We start from the raw sequence: 17,304 nt of genomic DNA, 5'->3' as shown, positions 1-17,304 counted from the left end.
AGGAATGCCACGGGCTGAGACACCACGCCTGCCAGAGCCACCCGCTGCCAGTGCCCTGGGCTGAGTCACTCTTGCCGGGGTCCGGGAGGGTCTGGGTGGGGTGGGCAGGAGTGGGGGCCACCCGGCACCTATGCAAAGCAGCCCAGGACCCTTGAGTGGAGGCTGAGCCAGAGCCCAGGAGTGGGGCCTTCCCCAGGGCCTGGGGCCAGCCTGACCCGCAGGACACACGAGAGCCTGCGTGGCATATGAGGGTGTGGGAGACCGGAGGCCTGAGCACAGGGTGGGGAGGCCAAATCTTCAGGGGTGAGCAGGCACTGCCGCCAAGGGGGCAGCTCTGCCGGCAGTGCTTTGCCCACCAATGCACCCCAGGCCTAAACAGGCCTAGCGTAGGGCTGGACGGGGACAGAGCCCTGGGCCCGCTCCAAGCTGAGGAAGGGCCAGGCCCCTGCGGCAGAGGGGCGGCATGAGGCAGGCAGAAAGGGCTGAGCCATCCATTTAGGGGTTGGCGTGAGGGGCTGAGAAGCAGGAGAGCCATGCATCGTGCATCCTGGGGGTGAAGGAGGAGGGGGTGAGGCCTAAGGTGCACCGGGGACGGGGGACATCACCAAAGCGGACGGGGTGTCCACTCAGGAATTGGTGCTCTGGGATCCAGACCAGCCCTTCTGGGGAAAAAACACCAAACCTGAGCATAAAACATGAAAAACATCTCAGAAGCAACAAAAAGCTGGCAAAAAGCAAGGAATGATCAGGTCGAGGCTGCGAGGAAGCCCTTCCTTCAGAAGCTTTGCAGACCAGCATCCCTCGAGGCTCGAGTTGCCAAGGCTTTAGGGGTGCGGGGGCAGAAGACCACCCCCAAAGGGGTGAGAGACACCCCACCCCTCAAAGAAGCAGCAAGCCCAAAAGGTTACATCCCGGGTGCACGGGTGAACCCAAAACACACCTTCCCTGCCCCAGGGAGTGCGAGGCGTGTTCTTGGTGCTGAGCAATGTGGGTGGAAATCCCAGAGAAATTAGAATCCCGAGCTAGTCCCCAACAGGTCTGAGTGATGATGACTTCTTATCCCTGGGCTGCAGGCAGGGTGGGGAGGGCACAAAGTATCAACCTATGAATTTAGAGCGATGTGGGCAGCTTTCCTCGGGAGGCGGGAGATGAGGGGCCTGGGGCAAACACCACCCTCCGAGGGGCTCACCTGCATTGTGGAAGGAGTGCAAAGAATCCCCACAACTAATGTTTGAAAGAAAATGATCCGTCTCTAATAAAATGTGAGAGTGCCGGCCAAAACAGCAGCACAGACATGACCAAAGACTTCAGCTGTTAGAATTATCAGACACAGAATATAAGCTGTGTAATGTCATACAATTTAGTGGTTTTAGGCAAAGGGAAGGAACTATAAAGAATAACCAACTTTACTGAAAGGTAGAGTTTCTAAAAAATGAATCTATAATATCTAAAGTTAAAGTTTCAATGGATGGGATTCATAGGGCTCTAGACACTGTTAAGGACAGAATGAACTGGAAGACAAATGAGGAGACTGTGCAGATGGCAGCACAGGAAACCAGACGTTGAACGGGAGTGATACAGGCTGAGGGGCAGCGAAGGTGTGAGCAACGTCACACCTGAGCTCCAAAGGCAAGGACAGAGAGGATGGGGTGGAGGCAATACATAAAGTGAGAGGCTGGAAGTTTCTCATAAATGATTAATGACACGAGTTGAGAGTAAAGATGTCCAGGGCTTCCCTGGTGGCGCAGTGGTTGAGAGTCCGCCTGCCGATGCAGGGGGCGCAGGTTCGTGCCCCGGTCCGGAGAGGCCACAACAGTGAGAGGCCCGCGTACCGCAAAAAAAAAAAAGAAAGAAAAAAGAAAAAAGATGTCCAAAGATTCCCATTTTGAATAAATAAAAATAAAATCCCACACCCAGACCTGTCTTACTAAAACAGTAGTAAATGGTGCAGGCAGTTAAGACAGCTCACTTTTGGGAAGCCGTGGACTTGGCTGAGTATCTCTGAGCACAGCAGTGAAAGCCAAGACAGCAGAAAGATGCTGCGAGAAAATGGCTGGACTCCCACGGCAGAGAGCCCGTCGCTTTCAAGATAAGTGTGCAGAAGAGAAAATAAGGAGCTCCCGTATTGGAAGCCTGAGACACGGGGAGGCTGCGGGCTGGAGAGCGAGGTGTGTGGTCTGAACACACGATGCTCATGTCTCGTGTCTCCAAGACTGAAGGTCACTGTATTGTCTGGGTGCGGGCAAAAGTATGATTTTCTCGCACTGTGGACGTTGATAAGCTCAGTAAGCAACGAGCAATTTCTAGGCAGCCACTAAAAGCCCAGGGACAGAGTGTGTAACCTCCAAGCGAGAAGAGGGAAAACCGAAATGACACAACAGTTACTGACAATAAGGTCAGAACAAAGAGAAGGCGGGACGCGAGACAAAGGAGAACAGACAGAGTGAGGGGCGCTGCGGCCGTAAGGCTGCAAAAGGCGCCCCGCAGGCGGGCCCCTCCCGCGTCCCGCGTCGTATCAGGACGGGCTGCGTGGCCAGCAGAACACGGCAGAGGTGACGGAGCCTGACTTCTCAGGCCGGGCCACAGAAGCGTGTCTCCAGGGGTGGGTCCGGAACCCCTTGTTCTGAGGACGCTCCGCCCGCGGTGAGGTCGCTCAGGCAGCCCCCTGGCGGGTCCACATGGGGAGGAGGTGAGGCCTCCACCCCTCACCATGTGGGTGAGTCGCCACACGAGTGGGTCCCTGCCCCAGCCAAGCCTCTGTCAACGTCTTGCCTGCAGCTCGTGAGACCTTGAGCCAGTACCTCAAGGTTAAGGCCCTCTTGGGTCCCTGACCCTCAGAAGTATGTGGTATAACACGTATTTGTTGTCTGGAGTAACTTGTTGTGCAGAATCCATGCATCTGTGTGTATATACGATCACACAAAATGCAAATGTTAAATGCGCTGTTTAAAAGAGCGTGGTCAATCTGAATTTAAATTTTGGCCGCTCTCGCCTTCTGAGACGGACCACACTCTGTCTATGCAGTGTGCATCTCCCTGAATAAACCCGCTTTCACTTTAAAGAAGAAAAAAAAAAAACCACATTTTACGCAGAGAAATATCTAAAACGTAAGATTAGAGAATGACTGAAAGGAAAAGATAATACTAGGCAAATTCTAACCAAAATAAAACAGAGGCTGAAGAAATATAAAGTAAAAATTGTCAGGATTATAAGAAGGTGATGCATCCCAAAGCTTGTTACCCTACTTGGCTTGGTAATTGATGGGACACACAGGCAAGAAATACCAGAAAGATATAAAAGATCTGAAAGACACAATAAACAAGCTCAAACCCACTTCTGGCACCCAGTAATCGTGGAACACACACTGTTTTCAGGCACCATGAGCACTGATAACATAAAGCAACTCACAGCAAGTGTCTGGGTGTTGAAGTGACATCGCTCCAATCAAATATGATTCTGCTAACAAGAAAATCCAAGCTAATTACAGACTCTGATGCAAATGTATTTATAGGAGACCAATTTCTAAATAACTTAGAGATCAAAGACATAATTGTAATGAAAAGTAGAAAATACTGATCTGAATAATACCCAAAATACTGCATTTCAAACATTTTCAGATGCAGTTAAAGTAGAAAATAAAGGGAAATTGTCATCCTTAAATGTACGTATTGAAAAGAAGAAATGCTGAAAGTTAAGAACCAACCATCTAGCTCAAGAAGTTAGAAAAAGAACAAACCCAAATAACAAATGTAAGAGCAAAAGTCAGCAAATAGGAAGTTCAACAAAGCCTAAGCCTGGTTCTCTGAGAAGCTGGATAAAGTGACAGAAGGTGGTGAGACTGAGGGCGGCGGGGGCTGAGTGGGGGAAGGGGACAATATTAGGAATAAAAGCGAGACGTCATCTCTCATTCTGCAGACGTTAGAAAGATAATAAAGGAAGACAAGGTCCACTTCCCATTCCTGCATCAATTGATGCCACTCACATGAACAGAATAATACGACCATCTCAGTCGATTCAGGGGAAACAGTGGAGAAATTCTATGTCATTCATGATAAACAGAGAAAAGAAAACACCTCTCAGCAAGCAAGGAATAGCCGGAATGTCCTCGATGTGAGAGCGTGTATTTGTGAAAACCTTACAGCTGACTCCTGCCCCCCTCCCTACTGAGATTCTGGCTAGTGCAGTGAGGCAGGAACAGGGGCAAGGCAGAGAGACCAGAAAGAAAGGAGGATGGACGTCATTCGAGGTGATGGGATTGCATAGAAAATCCAAGGCATCTACAAACTAGTGGGACCCGGAGGTCAATTCACCAGCGCTGTGGGCTACAGGGTCAGCGTGCAAAAGCCATGGGGATATTCTACACATTAGCACAAATAATTGGAAAATAAAATTTAAAACACCATTTATATCACTCATATTTGGAATCTTAAAAAAATAAGTCAAACTCGGGGCTTCCCTGGTGGCACAGTGGTTGAGAGTCCGCCTGCCGATGCAGGGGACACAGGTCCGTGCCCCCGTCTGGGAAGATCCCACGTGCCGTGGAGCGGCTGGGCCCGTGAGCCATGGCCACGGAGCCTGCGTGTCCGGAGCCTGTGCTCCACCACGGGAGAGGCCACAAGAGTGAGAGGCCTGCGTACCGCAAAACAAAACAAAACAAACAAACAAACAAAAAATATATATATATATATGTATAAAAGTACCAAAAATACATCAAATACATAGCAATCCATTTGATGAAAAAACCCATGCTAAAAGTATTGCTTAGAAAAACTAAAGAATACCTAAATAAATGTCGAGATACATCACGCACGTAGACTGGGAGTCTCAGTGTGGTAAGGGCGTCAATTCTCCCTGAAATGATGGATAGCTTTGACCCGATCCCCATCAAAATCCCGCCAGGCTATCTCTAGAAATCCACAGGCTGATTCTAAAATTTAAATGGAGGACTTCCTTGGCGGTCCAGTGGTTAAGAATCCGTGCTTCCAGGGCAGGGGGCATGGGTTCGATCCCTGGTCAGGGAACTAAGATTCCACATGCCACGTGGCGTGGCCAGAACAATAAAATAAAATAAAATAAATAAAATTTAAATGGAAATTCAAAAGACAGAACAGTCCAGGAGATCCTGGGCAGGAAACAGTGTTGGAGAACTTACCTATTGCTTTTCAAAACTTATTTCAAAACTGCACTAATTAAGACTCAATTGTGGTATTGGTATAAGGATAAGCAAACGATCGATGGAACAGAACAGAGAACCAGAATTCATTCTGGAGAGTCTATTTTGACAAAGATGCCAAAGCAAGTCAACGGGAGAAGGCGAGTATTTTCGATAATGGTGGGGGGCGGTCAGCTGGACGTCCAGATGAAAGCAAACAGACTTGACACCACGCGCAAAACCTAACTCAGGGTGGATCAGAGACCACACGTGAACGTCAAAACCGTAAAGCTTCTAGGAGGAAATATACGGGAACATCTTCATGACTCTTGGGGAAGCAAAGTTATTTTAGGCGGGATGCCAAAAGCGCTAGCCACAAAAGGAAAACTGATCAATTGCCCTTTGTAAAATATTTCCACTCTTCAAAAGGCATCACTAAGAAAGTGAAAAGGTAAACCACAGACGGGGAGAAAATGTTACCCGTACACATATCTGAGAAACAAATATACAGATTATCTAAAAACCACTACAAATAAATAACAAAAGGACAAACGACCTAATTTTAAAATGGGTAAAAGATTTCAACAGCCACTTCACAGCGAAAGGCATCTGAACGGCCAGTAAGCATGAAGCAAGACTAGTCACCAGGGAAACGCAAAGTAGAACGCACCTACCAGGACGGCTAAAAATACGGAGTTTACGATGCCGAGCGGTGGCGGGGATGTGGCTCAGTCAGGACTCCCATGATCTGCCGGGGTGGAGACACTGCAAACACCGTAGAAGGCCGCTGGCACTTTCTTCTAAAGCAAAATCTAAGCGTCCCCCGCGACCCGCAATCCACTCCCAGGTACAAACCCGGGAGAAACGATGCACAGGTCCGCGTGGAGGCTTGCTCTGGAGTGATGGGGCACCTCCATTTGTGACGGTCCCCAGCGGGAAGCAACCCACCCTCCCATCGGCACACTCAAGCCCGGACGCTGCTCGGCGAGGAAAACGTGCACGCAGGTGCCCTCATCGTGGCTGCCCAAGGCCAAAGAGGCCGGACACAGGCGAGCATGTGCCGTGTGGGTCCACATGTGGCCCGGCAGCCTGGGCTGATTGAAGTCAGAGAGTGGTCATCGCATGGCCGGAGGACAGGGTGCGAAGGGGCACGGGGAACTTTCTGTAGAGAAATGTCCCCTCTCTCCATCCGGGTGGTGGTCATGAAGGCAAACACATCGCACCGTGTCTGCTGGAGACCCGTCCTTAGCATTTGTAAGTTGCGCCTTAAGAACACTGTGTCAAAAGAGATATTATTTACTGTGGCGTTAAAAACCACCAGATAGCCAGAAAAAAAATCTAATGAAAGATGTGCCAGACCTCTACCCTGAAAAGCCACAAGACACAATCCAGAGAAAATCAAAGACACCCTAATTAAGTAGAGTAGATCATGATTTTGATTTGAAAGACAATATAAAGAGATGTCAGTTCTCCCCTCTGCAGATTCAAGGTGATCCCAATCAAAATCCTGGCAGTTTTTCCTCCCTTCCCTTCTCCCCTCCCTCCCTCCCTCCCTCCCTCCCTCCCTTCTCTCTGTCTGTCTCTTTCGTTTTCTCTTTCTCTTGAGGTGGACAGGCTGATCTTGACATACGTATGGAAACGCAAAGGGCTGAGAACAGCCTCTGGTGCAGAGTGTGCTTCCCGTGCTGCTGGCTGGGCCGGGCCAGGTGACCTGCTCTCACCTGCACACGGTGCGGTGAAAGCGGCAAGCGCTGGCGTGCTGCCCAGCTGTCAAGAGACAAACTCGCCCTGGGCAGCTGCTGGCTCGCGGCTGAGGATCCTGTGGTTCTGGCCTGAACACAGCCAGGAGCCTGGAAGCAAGCGCAGCTAATCCCGCGGGACCCTCAGGGCCACAGCCACGTGACCATCACGCATTGCTTCACTCCGAGATGAGCGCCATGCACGGTCACCGCAGCACAGACCCACTCAGGCACGCACGGGGGTACCTGAAACTTAGAGAGACCCTAATAGGTAGTGTTGGCTTGGGAAGCAGTGGTGGGGGGCGCAAAGAGCGGCCACAGGAGGTTGCCCCTCTCGCCCTCTCCCACGGGCACCAAGACCGAGGCAGACGTCAACCACAGTGACACCGCACACAGCAGGGAGACTGGCCAGAGGGTCACGCATGCCCAGTGTGGCGCAGCCAGGCGCCTTCCTGGAGGGGCCCTCGAAAGCCGGCGTGCGCCCTGAGCGGACCCGGACATCGTCTGGAGCGGCTTCGGGAGTAATCTTGGCTCCTATGAGCAGGAAGCACCTAAGCCCGGCTGAGTCACCTCCCTGGACCCACATGGGCCCCAGGAGAGGACAGCCCTGGACCAGCTGTGTTCCTGTCCCTCCCTGTGACTGGCCGGGCGTGGGGACATTAGGACCTGAGTGTGGGAAGGTCGCCCTCCAGGAGGAGGTGGAGAAACACTGAGCCCGCAAAGCCTCGATGTGGACCAGGTTCTCATCTCAATCCAGCAACAGACAAAATCAAGATGCTTACAGGAAGAAAGGCCTCCAGGGGCTCAGCCTCTGACCAGGCTGCCGGCAGCTGCCTTGCCCTCTGCCAGGCTCTCGGAAGGGGCTGACAGTTGCCCTCGGCTGGACAGGAGGCTCCTGGGGAGGCTGTGGGTCTGGTCCCAGAGTCCCAGCCCTGGTGGAGAGAAGGACCTATCTTGAAGACGAACGTGGGAGTGGATTTTGATGCACAGACTTGGCGGGATGGAAACACGGCGTTTGGGGAGAAGGGTTACGTTAGCAGAAGGGCCGCCAGCCCGGGCCAAGAGAGGCAGCGCCCGTTTGTGCTGTGAGGACCTGAGAGCCCTGCTTCCTAAGGCCACACAGGCCACGGAGGGAACGGTCAGCCTCCCAGGGGAACGTGTCCCCCACGTTCTCCTTCGTATACGGCCGAGGAGGACGACGAGAAAAGGGCCTCTCGGGGCAGAGCCAAGTCTTGCTGAAAATGGATTAAGGAGCATAGTCATGGCACAGAGCTTTCCCCCTGGGTAGCGGGCACAGTGTTTGCCGGGGGGATCGAGGGTGCTGTGGACCAGCTACCCTGTGCTGTGTCCGTGTGGCGTGCGTGCATGTGTGCGCATGTGCGTGTGTCCGTGCACGCGTGTGCATGTGTGTCTGTGCGTGCATGCGTGCGTGCGTGCACTGTGTCCGTGCACGCGTGCATCTGTGCACGCGTGTGCATGTGTGTGCACGTGCGTGTGTCTGTGCACACGTGCACATCTGTGTGTCTGTGTGTGTCAGTGCACGCGTGCACATGTGTCTGTGTGTGTCCGTGCACACGTGTGCATGTGTGTCTGTGTGTGTCCGTGCACGCGTGTTCGTGTGTGTCTGTGTGCGCGCGCAAGTGTGTCTGTGCACGCGTGTGCGTGTGTGCACACGTGCGCGTGTGTGTGCGTGTCCGTGCACGCGTGTGCATGTGCACGTGTCTGTGCGTGTGTCCGTGCACGCGTGTGCATGTGTGTGTCTGTGCGTGTGTCGTCTGTGCACGCATGTGCATGTGCGCGTGTCTGTGCGTGCGTGCGCAAGAGCTCACGTGCACGCAGGTACCTCGTGTTGGGAGAGACAGCCCTTGGTCTCTCGTGCCCTCCTACGTGCCCTTCGAGGTGCGCTCCGTCCATGCAAGGCCCTGACCACCCTTCACTTGGGCCACGTCTCAGGGTGAGGTAATGTCTCCCTCCAGGACAAAGAGCTTCCTGAAAAGGCAGCAAGTGCCCCAAGCTCACTGCTCCCCCACCGTGACACGGGCCCGCTGTGCATGCGTCATCCACCTGGGCCACAGTGCGTCCCAGATCAGCTGGCGCTCACGAAGCCCTTCATCTCTGACCCAGGAGTCGCGTGTCTTCTGGCAGCATCCACGCAACAGCCTCAGCTAAGCTCACAGCCAACAGCTTGTAAGGAGGGGAAAGCAAACCCAGTTCTGGCAGTTTGGCAGTAAGGATGCCTCTGGGACTTACAGTGCTGAGTCCAGGGCCCCAGAGAACGTGGCTGAGGTCTGTGCCGCTGGTGGACCTGATGACGGTTGTCTTAAACAAACGCATGTGAGACAAATCAAATGGATTTGGTGCCCGCCCATCTCTCCTGGTCAGGTCAGAATGGCATGTGAAAACTGGCCGGAGGCTCAGATGATGCAGCATGGATATGTACCATTGGGAGAGAAGGTCTTCCTTGGGTCTCCTGTGCACCCTACATACCTTGTGGGGTGTGCCAAGAATGCAAGACCCTGATCACCCATTTACCTTTCTCAGCATCGTGCCTGCAGTGAGCAGTCCTGGGGGATGAGGTGCTATTTCCCTCCAGGACAAGAGCAGGCTTGCTTACTGCTTGCTACAAAAGTGGTAGATGCCTGAGGTTCAGTGTTCCTCATCTGTGATGCAAACTCAGCGTGTGTAGCAGGCATCTGGGCCACAGTGCGTCACCCCACATGGCTTCACCGATGTTCAGAGGCTCTCGCTGCTTCCTGAGATGAGAACGATAAAGTCCTTTGTCTCCAACCCAGGAGTCGCGTGTCTTCTGCGAGCCTGCACGCAACAGCCACAGCTAAGCTCACAGCTCGTAAGGAAGGGAAAGCAAATCCCAGACTTGGCAACTTGTTTTTCTGGTTCACAGTTATCCAGGTGAAGAGGAATGATGGAGAATCACAGGATCCCAGACTCAGAGTCTGGTTCTATGACTGCGGAGACTTTTTTTGGCGGAGGGGGGGCGGCAGTGAGCGTAGTTTGTTTGCAGAAGGTAAGTGAATGCCAGTGACCCGGAGATTAGACTGTTGTATATTTGATTATCGTTCAGAACATATTCACTCCGCTCCTCCTACCCCACTGAGGAGTATCCTTCGTCACCCACCAACTTGAGTTTGGGCAGATGTGATGTGAGTAGAAGCTTTCAGATGCCTCCCCCTTTTGACTTGCCCTCTCATGCTGATACCATCTGCCTCGTGAACATGATGCCTGGGGAACCACTGGCCCCAGAAGGGGAGACACGTGAGGTGGATCTCAGCCCAACCTGCAGCCTGGAGCCTGGCTCAGCCTTCCTGGTAGAACCCAACATTGCTACAGCCGACCTGAAGATGTGTGAGAAACAGAGGCTTCATGAATAAGTACCTCTGAGGTTGGGGAGGGGTTGTCTTTGTTATGCAGCATTACTGCTGCAAAAACCTGACTTAATAAAGACAGGAACATAGAAAATTGGGACAGTGTAGAGTCCAAAACCAGAAAAACATACCTAGTCGCCTGTCTCGCGACAATGGTACAACGCAGCGCAGAGGACGACGCTGCATCAGCTGAACGTCTGTTCAAAAATTGTACCCCTTAACTCCTACATCACACCACACCCGGAAACAGTTCCAGATGGAACATAGGTCTAAATGTGAGAGGTGAAACCATACAACTTTAAGAAGAAAACAGAAGTGACTATTTTTATGACTCCGGGGTAGGCAAAGATTTCACAAACAGAAAACATAAATGCTAATCATAAAAGAGAAATTGATATTGGCATATACTGAAATAAATAATGTATGTGCACCAAAAGATACTATTCAGAGTAAAAGGCAAATCATAGAATGAGAGAAGTTATCTTTAATACATATACCCACCGAAGGACTTGTATCCAGAATATATAAGGAACTCCTACAGGTTGACAGGAATAGGGAACAGAAAAACGTGCCCAAATACAAAAAAGGTACCTTGCAAGAGTATGTTGAAGTGGACTGTTGATATGAAAAGGTGCTGAATTTCTTCAGTCATCAGATAAATGCAAATTGAAACTGTCATGTGAACCTACTGCACATCTACTAGAATGGCTAAAATAAAAGGACAGAGAATATATCCAGTGTTGGTAAGAGTGTGCAGTCACTGGAAGACTCATACACTGTGGTGGAATTTACACTGGCACAGTCACTCTGGGAAATTCCTTGGGCGTGTCTACCAAAGCTGAATGCATGACCCAGCAACTCCATTCCTACAGAAAGATGTATACATGTTCACCAAATTCAGGAGTGCTCACAACAGCACTATTTGTAATAGTCTGAACTAGAAACAATGTAAATGTCTATCCACAGTAGTATGTAAATAAACTGTGGTTGAGAACCAATTTTAACTACATGCAAGAAACCACATCCGGACATATATCAAACTCAACATCAAACCAACTTAGGTTCATTCCTGGAATACAAGGTTGGTTTAACATTCAAAAATTGATTGATGTTAAGTGCTACAGGCAACTTCTTAGAAAAAGAAAAGTCTATTGATGTTATTTATCACTTTAATAGTATAAAGAAGAAAAAACTTGAGATAGTCTCATAGATGCAAAAAAAATTGTTGAGAAAATTCACTACACATTTGTAATAAAAATTCTCGGTAAGGATTAGAAAGTAACTACTCCAACATGCTAGAGTATCTATACATTTATATGTATATATTTATAGCTTTATTAAGACCTACAGAAAATATCACTATAAATGAGAAGTGTTAGAAACATTCTCTTTAAAATCAGGAACTCAACAACGGTGCCCAACATTGTGTAGGAGGTTCTGGCCAGTACAATAAGACAAGACCATAGGGGCAAGAAGGTTGGAGTGGAAGATACAAAGCAATTTACACAGGATATAATTATTTACATAGAAACTCAAAAGAAGATACATACACATTTTTAGGAATAATGGGAGAGTTGAGAAATGTGGCAGATAGAAAATTAATATATAGAAGTCAGTTTCATTCTATATGACAGCAGCAAACAATGCGAAAATTTATATAGAGAGATGACACCATGTGCAGTAGTATCTGAGTATCAAGTAAGAAAAATAAATCTAATAAAAGATGTCTATGATCTCTGATGGGAAAATTCTAAAATTTAAAGTAGATCTAAGTAAATGGAGAGATATGTCATGTTCATGGGTAGAAAGATATGATTTCATTAATTTATCCATTTCCCCCAAATTGATCCACGGAGTCAATGCAAATCCAACCAAAATATCAATAGGATTTTTTTTGTTGAACTTGATAAAACAATTATGACATTTATATAGAAAAGAATGAGGTCAGGAAGGACCAAGACCCTTATGAGGATGAGCAGAGAGAGGCAACTTGCCCTACCAGATGCAGTAGGCAGAGTGGCACCGGTGCAGGGGGGGCAAACTCACCAGTGGAACAGAATAGAGACTCCAGAAATAGACCCACACATACACACAGGTGGGATACCAGTTCGCAGGGGGATAGAAATAAATTTTTCAAAAAATAACTGAAAAATTTTTCTATATGAACAAAAATAAAATTCGATTCCTAACTCACGCCATATACAAAAGTCAACTCCAAATGGATTAGGACTTTTATGTCAAAAACAAAATTTAAAACTCTTTTTTTAAAAAATAAATTTATTTTATTTATTTATTTTTGGCTGCGTTGGGTCTTCGTTGCTGCACGCGGGCTTTCTCTAGTTGCGGCGAGCGGGGGCTACACTTTGTTGCGGTGCTTGGGCTTCTCATTGTGGTAGCTTCTCTTGTTGCAGAGCAGGGGCTCTAGGCGTGCGGGCTTCAGTAGTTGTGGCACGTGGACTCAGTAGTTGGGGCTCGCAGGCTCTAGAGCGCAGGCTCAGTCGCTGTGGCGCGCGGGGCCATGTGGGATCTTCCTGGACCAGGGCTCGAACCCATGTCCCCTGCATTGGCAGGTGGATTCTTAACTATTGTGCCACCAAGGAAGCCCCAAAATGTAAAACTCTTAGTAGTAAATGTAGGTAAACAATCTTTTAAATCTCAGGGTAAAGAAAAATTTCTTAAGACAAAATAGCACTGACTAAAAGAAAAAGGTTGATAACTTTAGCCACATTAAAAATCAAATTAAAACCTGTGTGCAAGTTCTAGTTAGACTACTAAAACGATCCAAATAAAAGTAGGCCATGCAAGGACAAACAGTGAAACTATGTCATGAACCAAGAATTATGATTAATCAGAATGTATGCACCTGAGATCCAACGGGATGAGGAAAATGAATGAATAAACAAGGTCCTAGACAGTCAAAAAAGTAAGAAAAAGATATGAAAGGTATAATGATTGCAAGGAAAGGAAAACAAATTAGTTGATATAACTGTATGTGAAAAGCCAGAAGAATCTTCAAATATATTAATGAATTGATGGAAATGATAGCCAGATGGATTTTTAAAGAATCCATTCATAGGGCTTCGCTGGTGGCGCAGTGGTTAAGAATCCACCTGCCAATGCAGGGGACACAGGTTCGAGCCCTGGCCCGGGAAAATCCCACGTGCTGTGGAGCAACTAAGCCCGTGCGCCACAACTACTGAGCCTGTGCTCTGGAGCGCCCCGAGCCACAACTACTGAGTCCGTGTGCCACAACTACGGAAGCCCACGCGCCTAAAGCCTGTGCTCTGCAACAAGAGAAGCCACGACAATGAGAAGCCCGCACACCGCAACAAAGAGTAGCCCCTGCTCGCCGCAACTAGAGAAAGCCCGCGCACAGCAACGAAGACCCAACGCAGCCAAAACTTTAAAAATTAATTAATTAATTAAAAAAATAATCCATTCATAGAAATCAATTCCCTTTCTATCAGCCAACCACAATTTGCAGGAAAAATTTTTTTTAATTTGATACTACTTACAATAGAATAAAAAATAAAAAATATATGTCTAAATCCAACAAAAAAGTGCAAGACCATTACAAAGAAAATTCTAGGAGTTTATTGAAAGATCTTAAAGGATTTATTTATGGAGAGATATACCGTGTTCACACATTCTAAGGCTCAATAATGTAGTCAGTTCTCCCTAAACTGATGAATTTAATAGCAATAAAAAATTTTTAATTTTAATAAAAAATTATGTTGGTGAATCTTGACAACCTAATTCTGTAACCTGTATGGAGGTGTAGGGGTGTCAAGAACAGCTGAGTCATTTTCAAGGAAGGAAAACAAGCTTATAGGACTTGTCTGACTAGCATAAAGACACACTACAAAGCTGTAGTAATGAAGACCTCGTGGCACTGGCCCAAGGAAGACAAACAAAACGGTGGAGCTGAACAGAATGTCCAGAGGTGCCAACATGCAACAGTGCCAGCCTGCAGGTGAGCAGGGGAGGGGCCGTTGGGCTCCTCACACCACGTGCAAGTCAGCTCCAGGAACGTTCAAGGCTGGAATGTATGAGCCACAGCAATGCTCCTAGAAGAAGGGGGCTTCACGACCTCAGCGTAAGGCCGCAAAGCCATAAAAATCACCAACTGTCGAGGGAAAGCTTGACCTGTTGGAGTTTATTAAAATTAAGGTGGCTTTACATCCAAAGACACCATAAAGGTGTGAAAAGACAGATCACAAAGTGGGACACAGTGTTTGCCACACAAATCAACTGAAAAAGGAGAACCCAGAACAGATGGCTGTCACCCCTTCAAATCAGCAAAAAAGATGTGCAGTTCTAAAGACGGTGAGACAAAAGATGTGCTTTTCAGGACAGGAGCCCTAATTGGCCAACGCATGTCTGAATATAGGCCATTTTATTAGTAAATAGGAAAATGCAAACGAGTGCCATCACTCCCTCCAGAGGCAAACAAGATGCCCTGTCAACACCAAGTATTGGCACAATGGGAGCAATGGCCACAGTGTGGCCACGGTGTGACCATGGTCAAAGTGCAGTCCCTGTGGCCACGCTTGCAGTGCCCAGTGCACCAGCTTTAATACCCGCCCCCCCGCCACCGCCAAGTTCACGTCCACTTGGAATCTGTGAATGTGACCTTATTTACAGATGTAATCAAGGTAAGGTGAGGTCATACTAGAGGAGGGTGGGACCCGATCCAACAACTGGTGTCCTTTCAAGAGGGAAATATGGACACAGTGACACACAGAAGGAACACCGTGTGAAGCAGGGCAGAGATTGGAGTAACTCGTCTGTAAGCCAAGGAACACCGAGGACTGCCAGAGGCTGCCAGAAGCTGGAAGAGACATGAAGTTTCTTCCCTACAGGCTCTGAGAGCTCGGCCCTGCCAACACCTTGGTTTTGGACTTCTGGCCTTCAGAAAAGAATGTCTGTGGTTCAAGCCACCAAGTTTGCAGTGCTTTGTTACAGTAGCTCATGCACCTACTTAGGTAGAAGCTGTGGGTGCCCTGTGGACACTCACTCCTCGGAAGACGCCTGGAGAAAGCTGCACAGTGCGTTACGGAAAGAACCTGGAAATCGCCCCCATGGAGAGGCAAGTTGCTAAGCAGTAGGGCTGACAGACCTTGGTGCCAGATTGGACATGGGGTGAGGATGGTGGGCCGGACTGGAGGTGGCCTCCAAGGGCCCTGCCGGCCCTGAAAGCACACGCTCATCGTGCCCGGAGCTGGCTACTCTGGGGGGCGGTCCACACACGTGCTGATGCAACAGGCATGTACTGAGCATCTGCTATGTGCCAGGCATGGCCCCAGGTGCAGGGGTGCACCAAGAGCCCGGCCCCTGAGAGCTTACAATCCATGAAGACAGACAGACAGGCAAAGAGGCTGTTAGTGCCAGGGAGAAAGACAGACAGACAGACAGACAGACACACTGAGAACCCAGGGGGGTGGTGGGCACAGCAGGTGCAGGTGTTCTGGTGAGTTCAGGGAGACAGGTGCACCTGGGGCACAGCAGATGGGGGCGTGGCCCTGGCTGGTGTCACTCTCTTGGCAACTGCTGGGTGCCAGACCGTGCCAGCGGGGCTGCTCCATACCTGCCTACCTGTGCTCGGAGGCCAAGACCAGGCCAGGCTCCCGGGCCACGTGTGGCCCGCTCCATCAGAAGCTTCAGAAAACAGCGCAAGGGCCCAGTGATTGCCGGCCCCCTCCTGTCTGCGGCACTTGGCACCTATGCAAACCTCAAACTCAACGCCCCATTGGCGCCACACCCCACAGGGGAGACAGACGAAGGCTGTTACCCACCTGGTTCTGTGCAGGGGACCCGGTGCTCAGCAGGCCCCGGAACGGCTGCTGCAGGACCCCCACTAACCCGACAACTGGCCGGGACCAGGATGGGGCCAGGGTGCCCTGAACCCTGCTCTGAGCTCAGGCCGGTGCCTGGACCAGAGGCCCCGGCCTGCCCTGGAGGACGCAGAGCAGGTAGCCCCAAGCAGACCCAGGGCTCAGACGGACACAAGCACGGCGCTGTTACCTGACGGTCTGGGCAGCTGAAACCGAGCGCTCTCCACTGTCTTCACGCTCGGAAGAAGGGACGCAGTGGGTGCACATTTAATAAGTTTGGATCCAAGTGTTTGTCTGATTCAGCCCTGGCAAGAGCAGAGCTCAGGGCCTTATTGTCTAGGTGCTGAAGGGTATGGGTGGGGGGCTCTATCTTCCCACCAAACTCCCTGTGGCCGCACTTTACTTTAGCACTCCTCTCCGCCAGCCTCTTTTAGGGCACAGGCAAGGGGCAAGGAACTACCTTTTCGTCTTTCAGTTTCAAGTCTTGCTGGAGAGCCATGCGTGGTGGTCCCAGAGCCAGGTCTGGCACGGCCGAGGGGCACCTCTCTCTTAGTGGATGAATATCCAAGAGTGGAGATGCAGAGTCAAAGCTGGAGATGGGCGGCATCTGCTTCTTGGCTTTCCCCACACTCACCCCTTCCACGAAGAGGTCGGACCCCGGCAAGGGGGGCAGCTCCACTGCAGGCTGGGGAGGGAAGGATGAGGTGAGGGGTGCTGGCTGGCCCTTTCCTGGCCTGCCGGTCAGGTGTAAGGCCTCAGGGAGAAGCCCCGGCCACACTTCCCGATGGCTGGGCTGCCCACTGGGTCCCCCCTCCAGGGGGGCCAGGTTGCAGGGTTTTGCTGCCTGGCCTGCAGGAGGGCTCCTTGGGGGAGCAGGCCCCTGGAAAGACCCCTGAAGGAAGGCTGGATCTTCACCCCAGGAGGATGGAGGACACTGCAGTTCGGAAAAGGAACAGCCTAGAGGGGCCTGGAGGCCACGGACATCCCGCCAGCCCAGCTAGAGGACGCCCTTCCAGGTGGCCACAGAGCTGGGGTTGGCTGGGGAGGAGAGATTGGAAAGCTGGATGGCAAAGGCCAGCTGGGTGAGACCCCCGACAACTGGGGCGTGGGGAGGGGCCACCTGCGTGGTGCTGGTGACGGCCCTCTTCGTGGACGGGTAGATGACGCTGCCCCACACGGCCCCGCGGCCGCTCTTC

General features: G+C 50.4%; 1 protein-coding gene across 1 annotated transcript in view; it reads right to left on the bottom strand.

The window, feature by feature from the left end:
* The window catches only part of TTLL8 (tubulin tyrosine ligase like 8), a 61,996-nt gene that overhangs the window by 787 nt on the left and 43,905 nt on the right, over positions 1-17,304 (bottom strand). Inside the window, 5 exon segments of the mRNA XM_007454084.1 lie at positions 7,246-7,425; positions 8,060-8,126; positions 15,870-15,932; positions 16,569-16,793; positions 17,115-17,304. Coding sequence (XP_007454146.1) covers positions 7,246-7,425; positions 8,060-8,126; positions 15,870-15,932; positions 16,569-16,793; positions 17,115-17,304 — 725 coding nt within the window.

The sequence above is a fragment of the Lipotes vexillifer genome, unplaced genomic scaffold (genome assembly GCF_000442215.2).
Source record: "Lipotes vexillifer unplaced genomic scaffold, Lipotes_vexillifer_v1.1 scaffold382, whole genome shotgun sequence".
NCBI lineage: Eukaryota > Metazoa > Chordata > Mammalia > Artiodactyla > Lipotidae > Lipotes > Lipotes vexillifer.
This window is presented reverse-complemented; position numbering and strand designations above follow the sequence as displayed.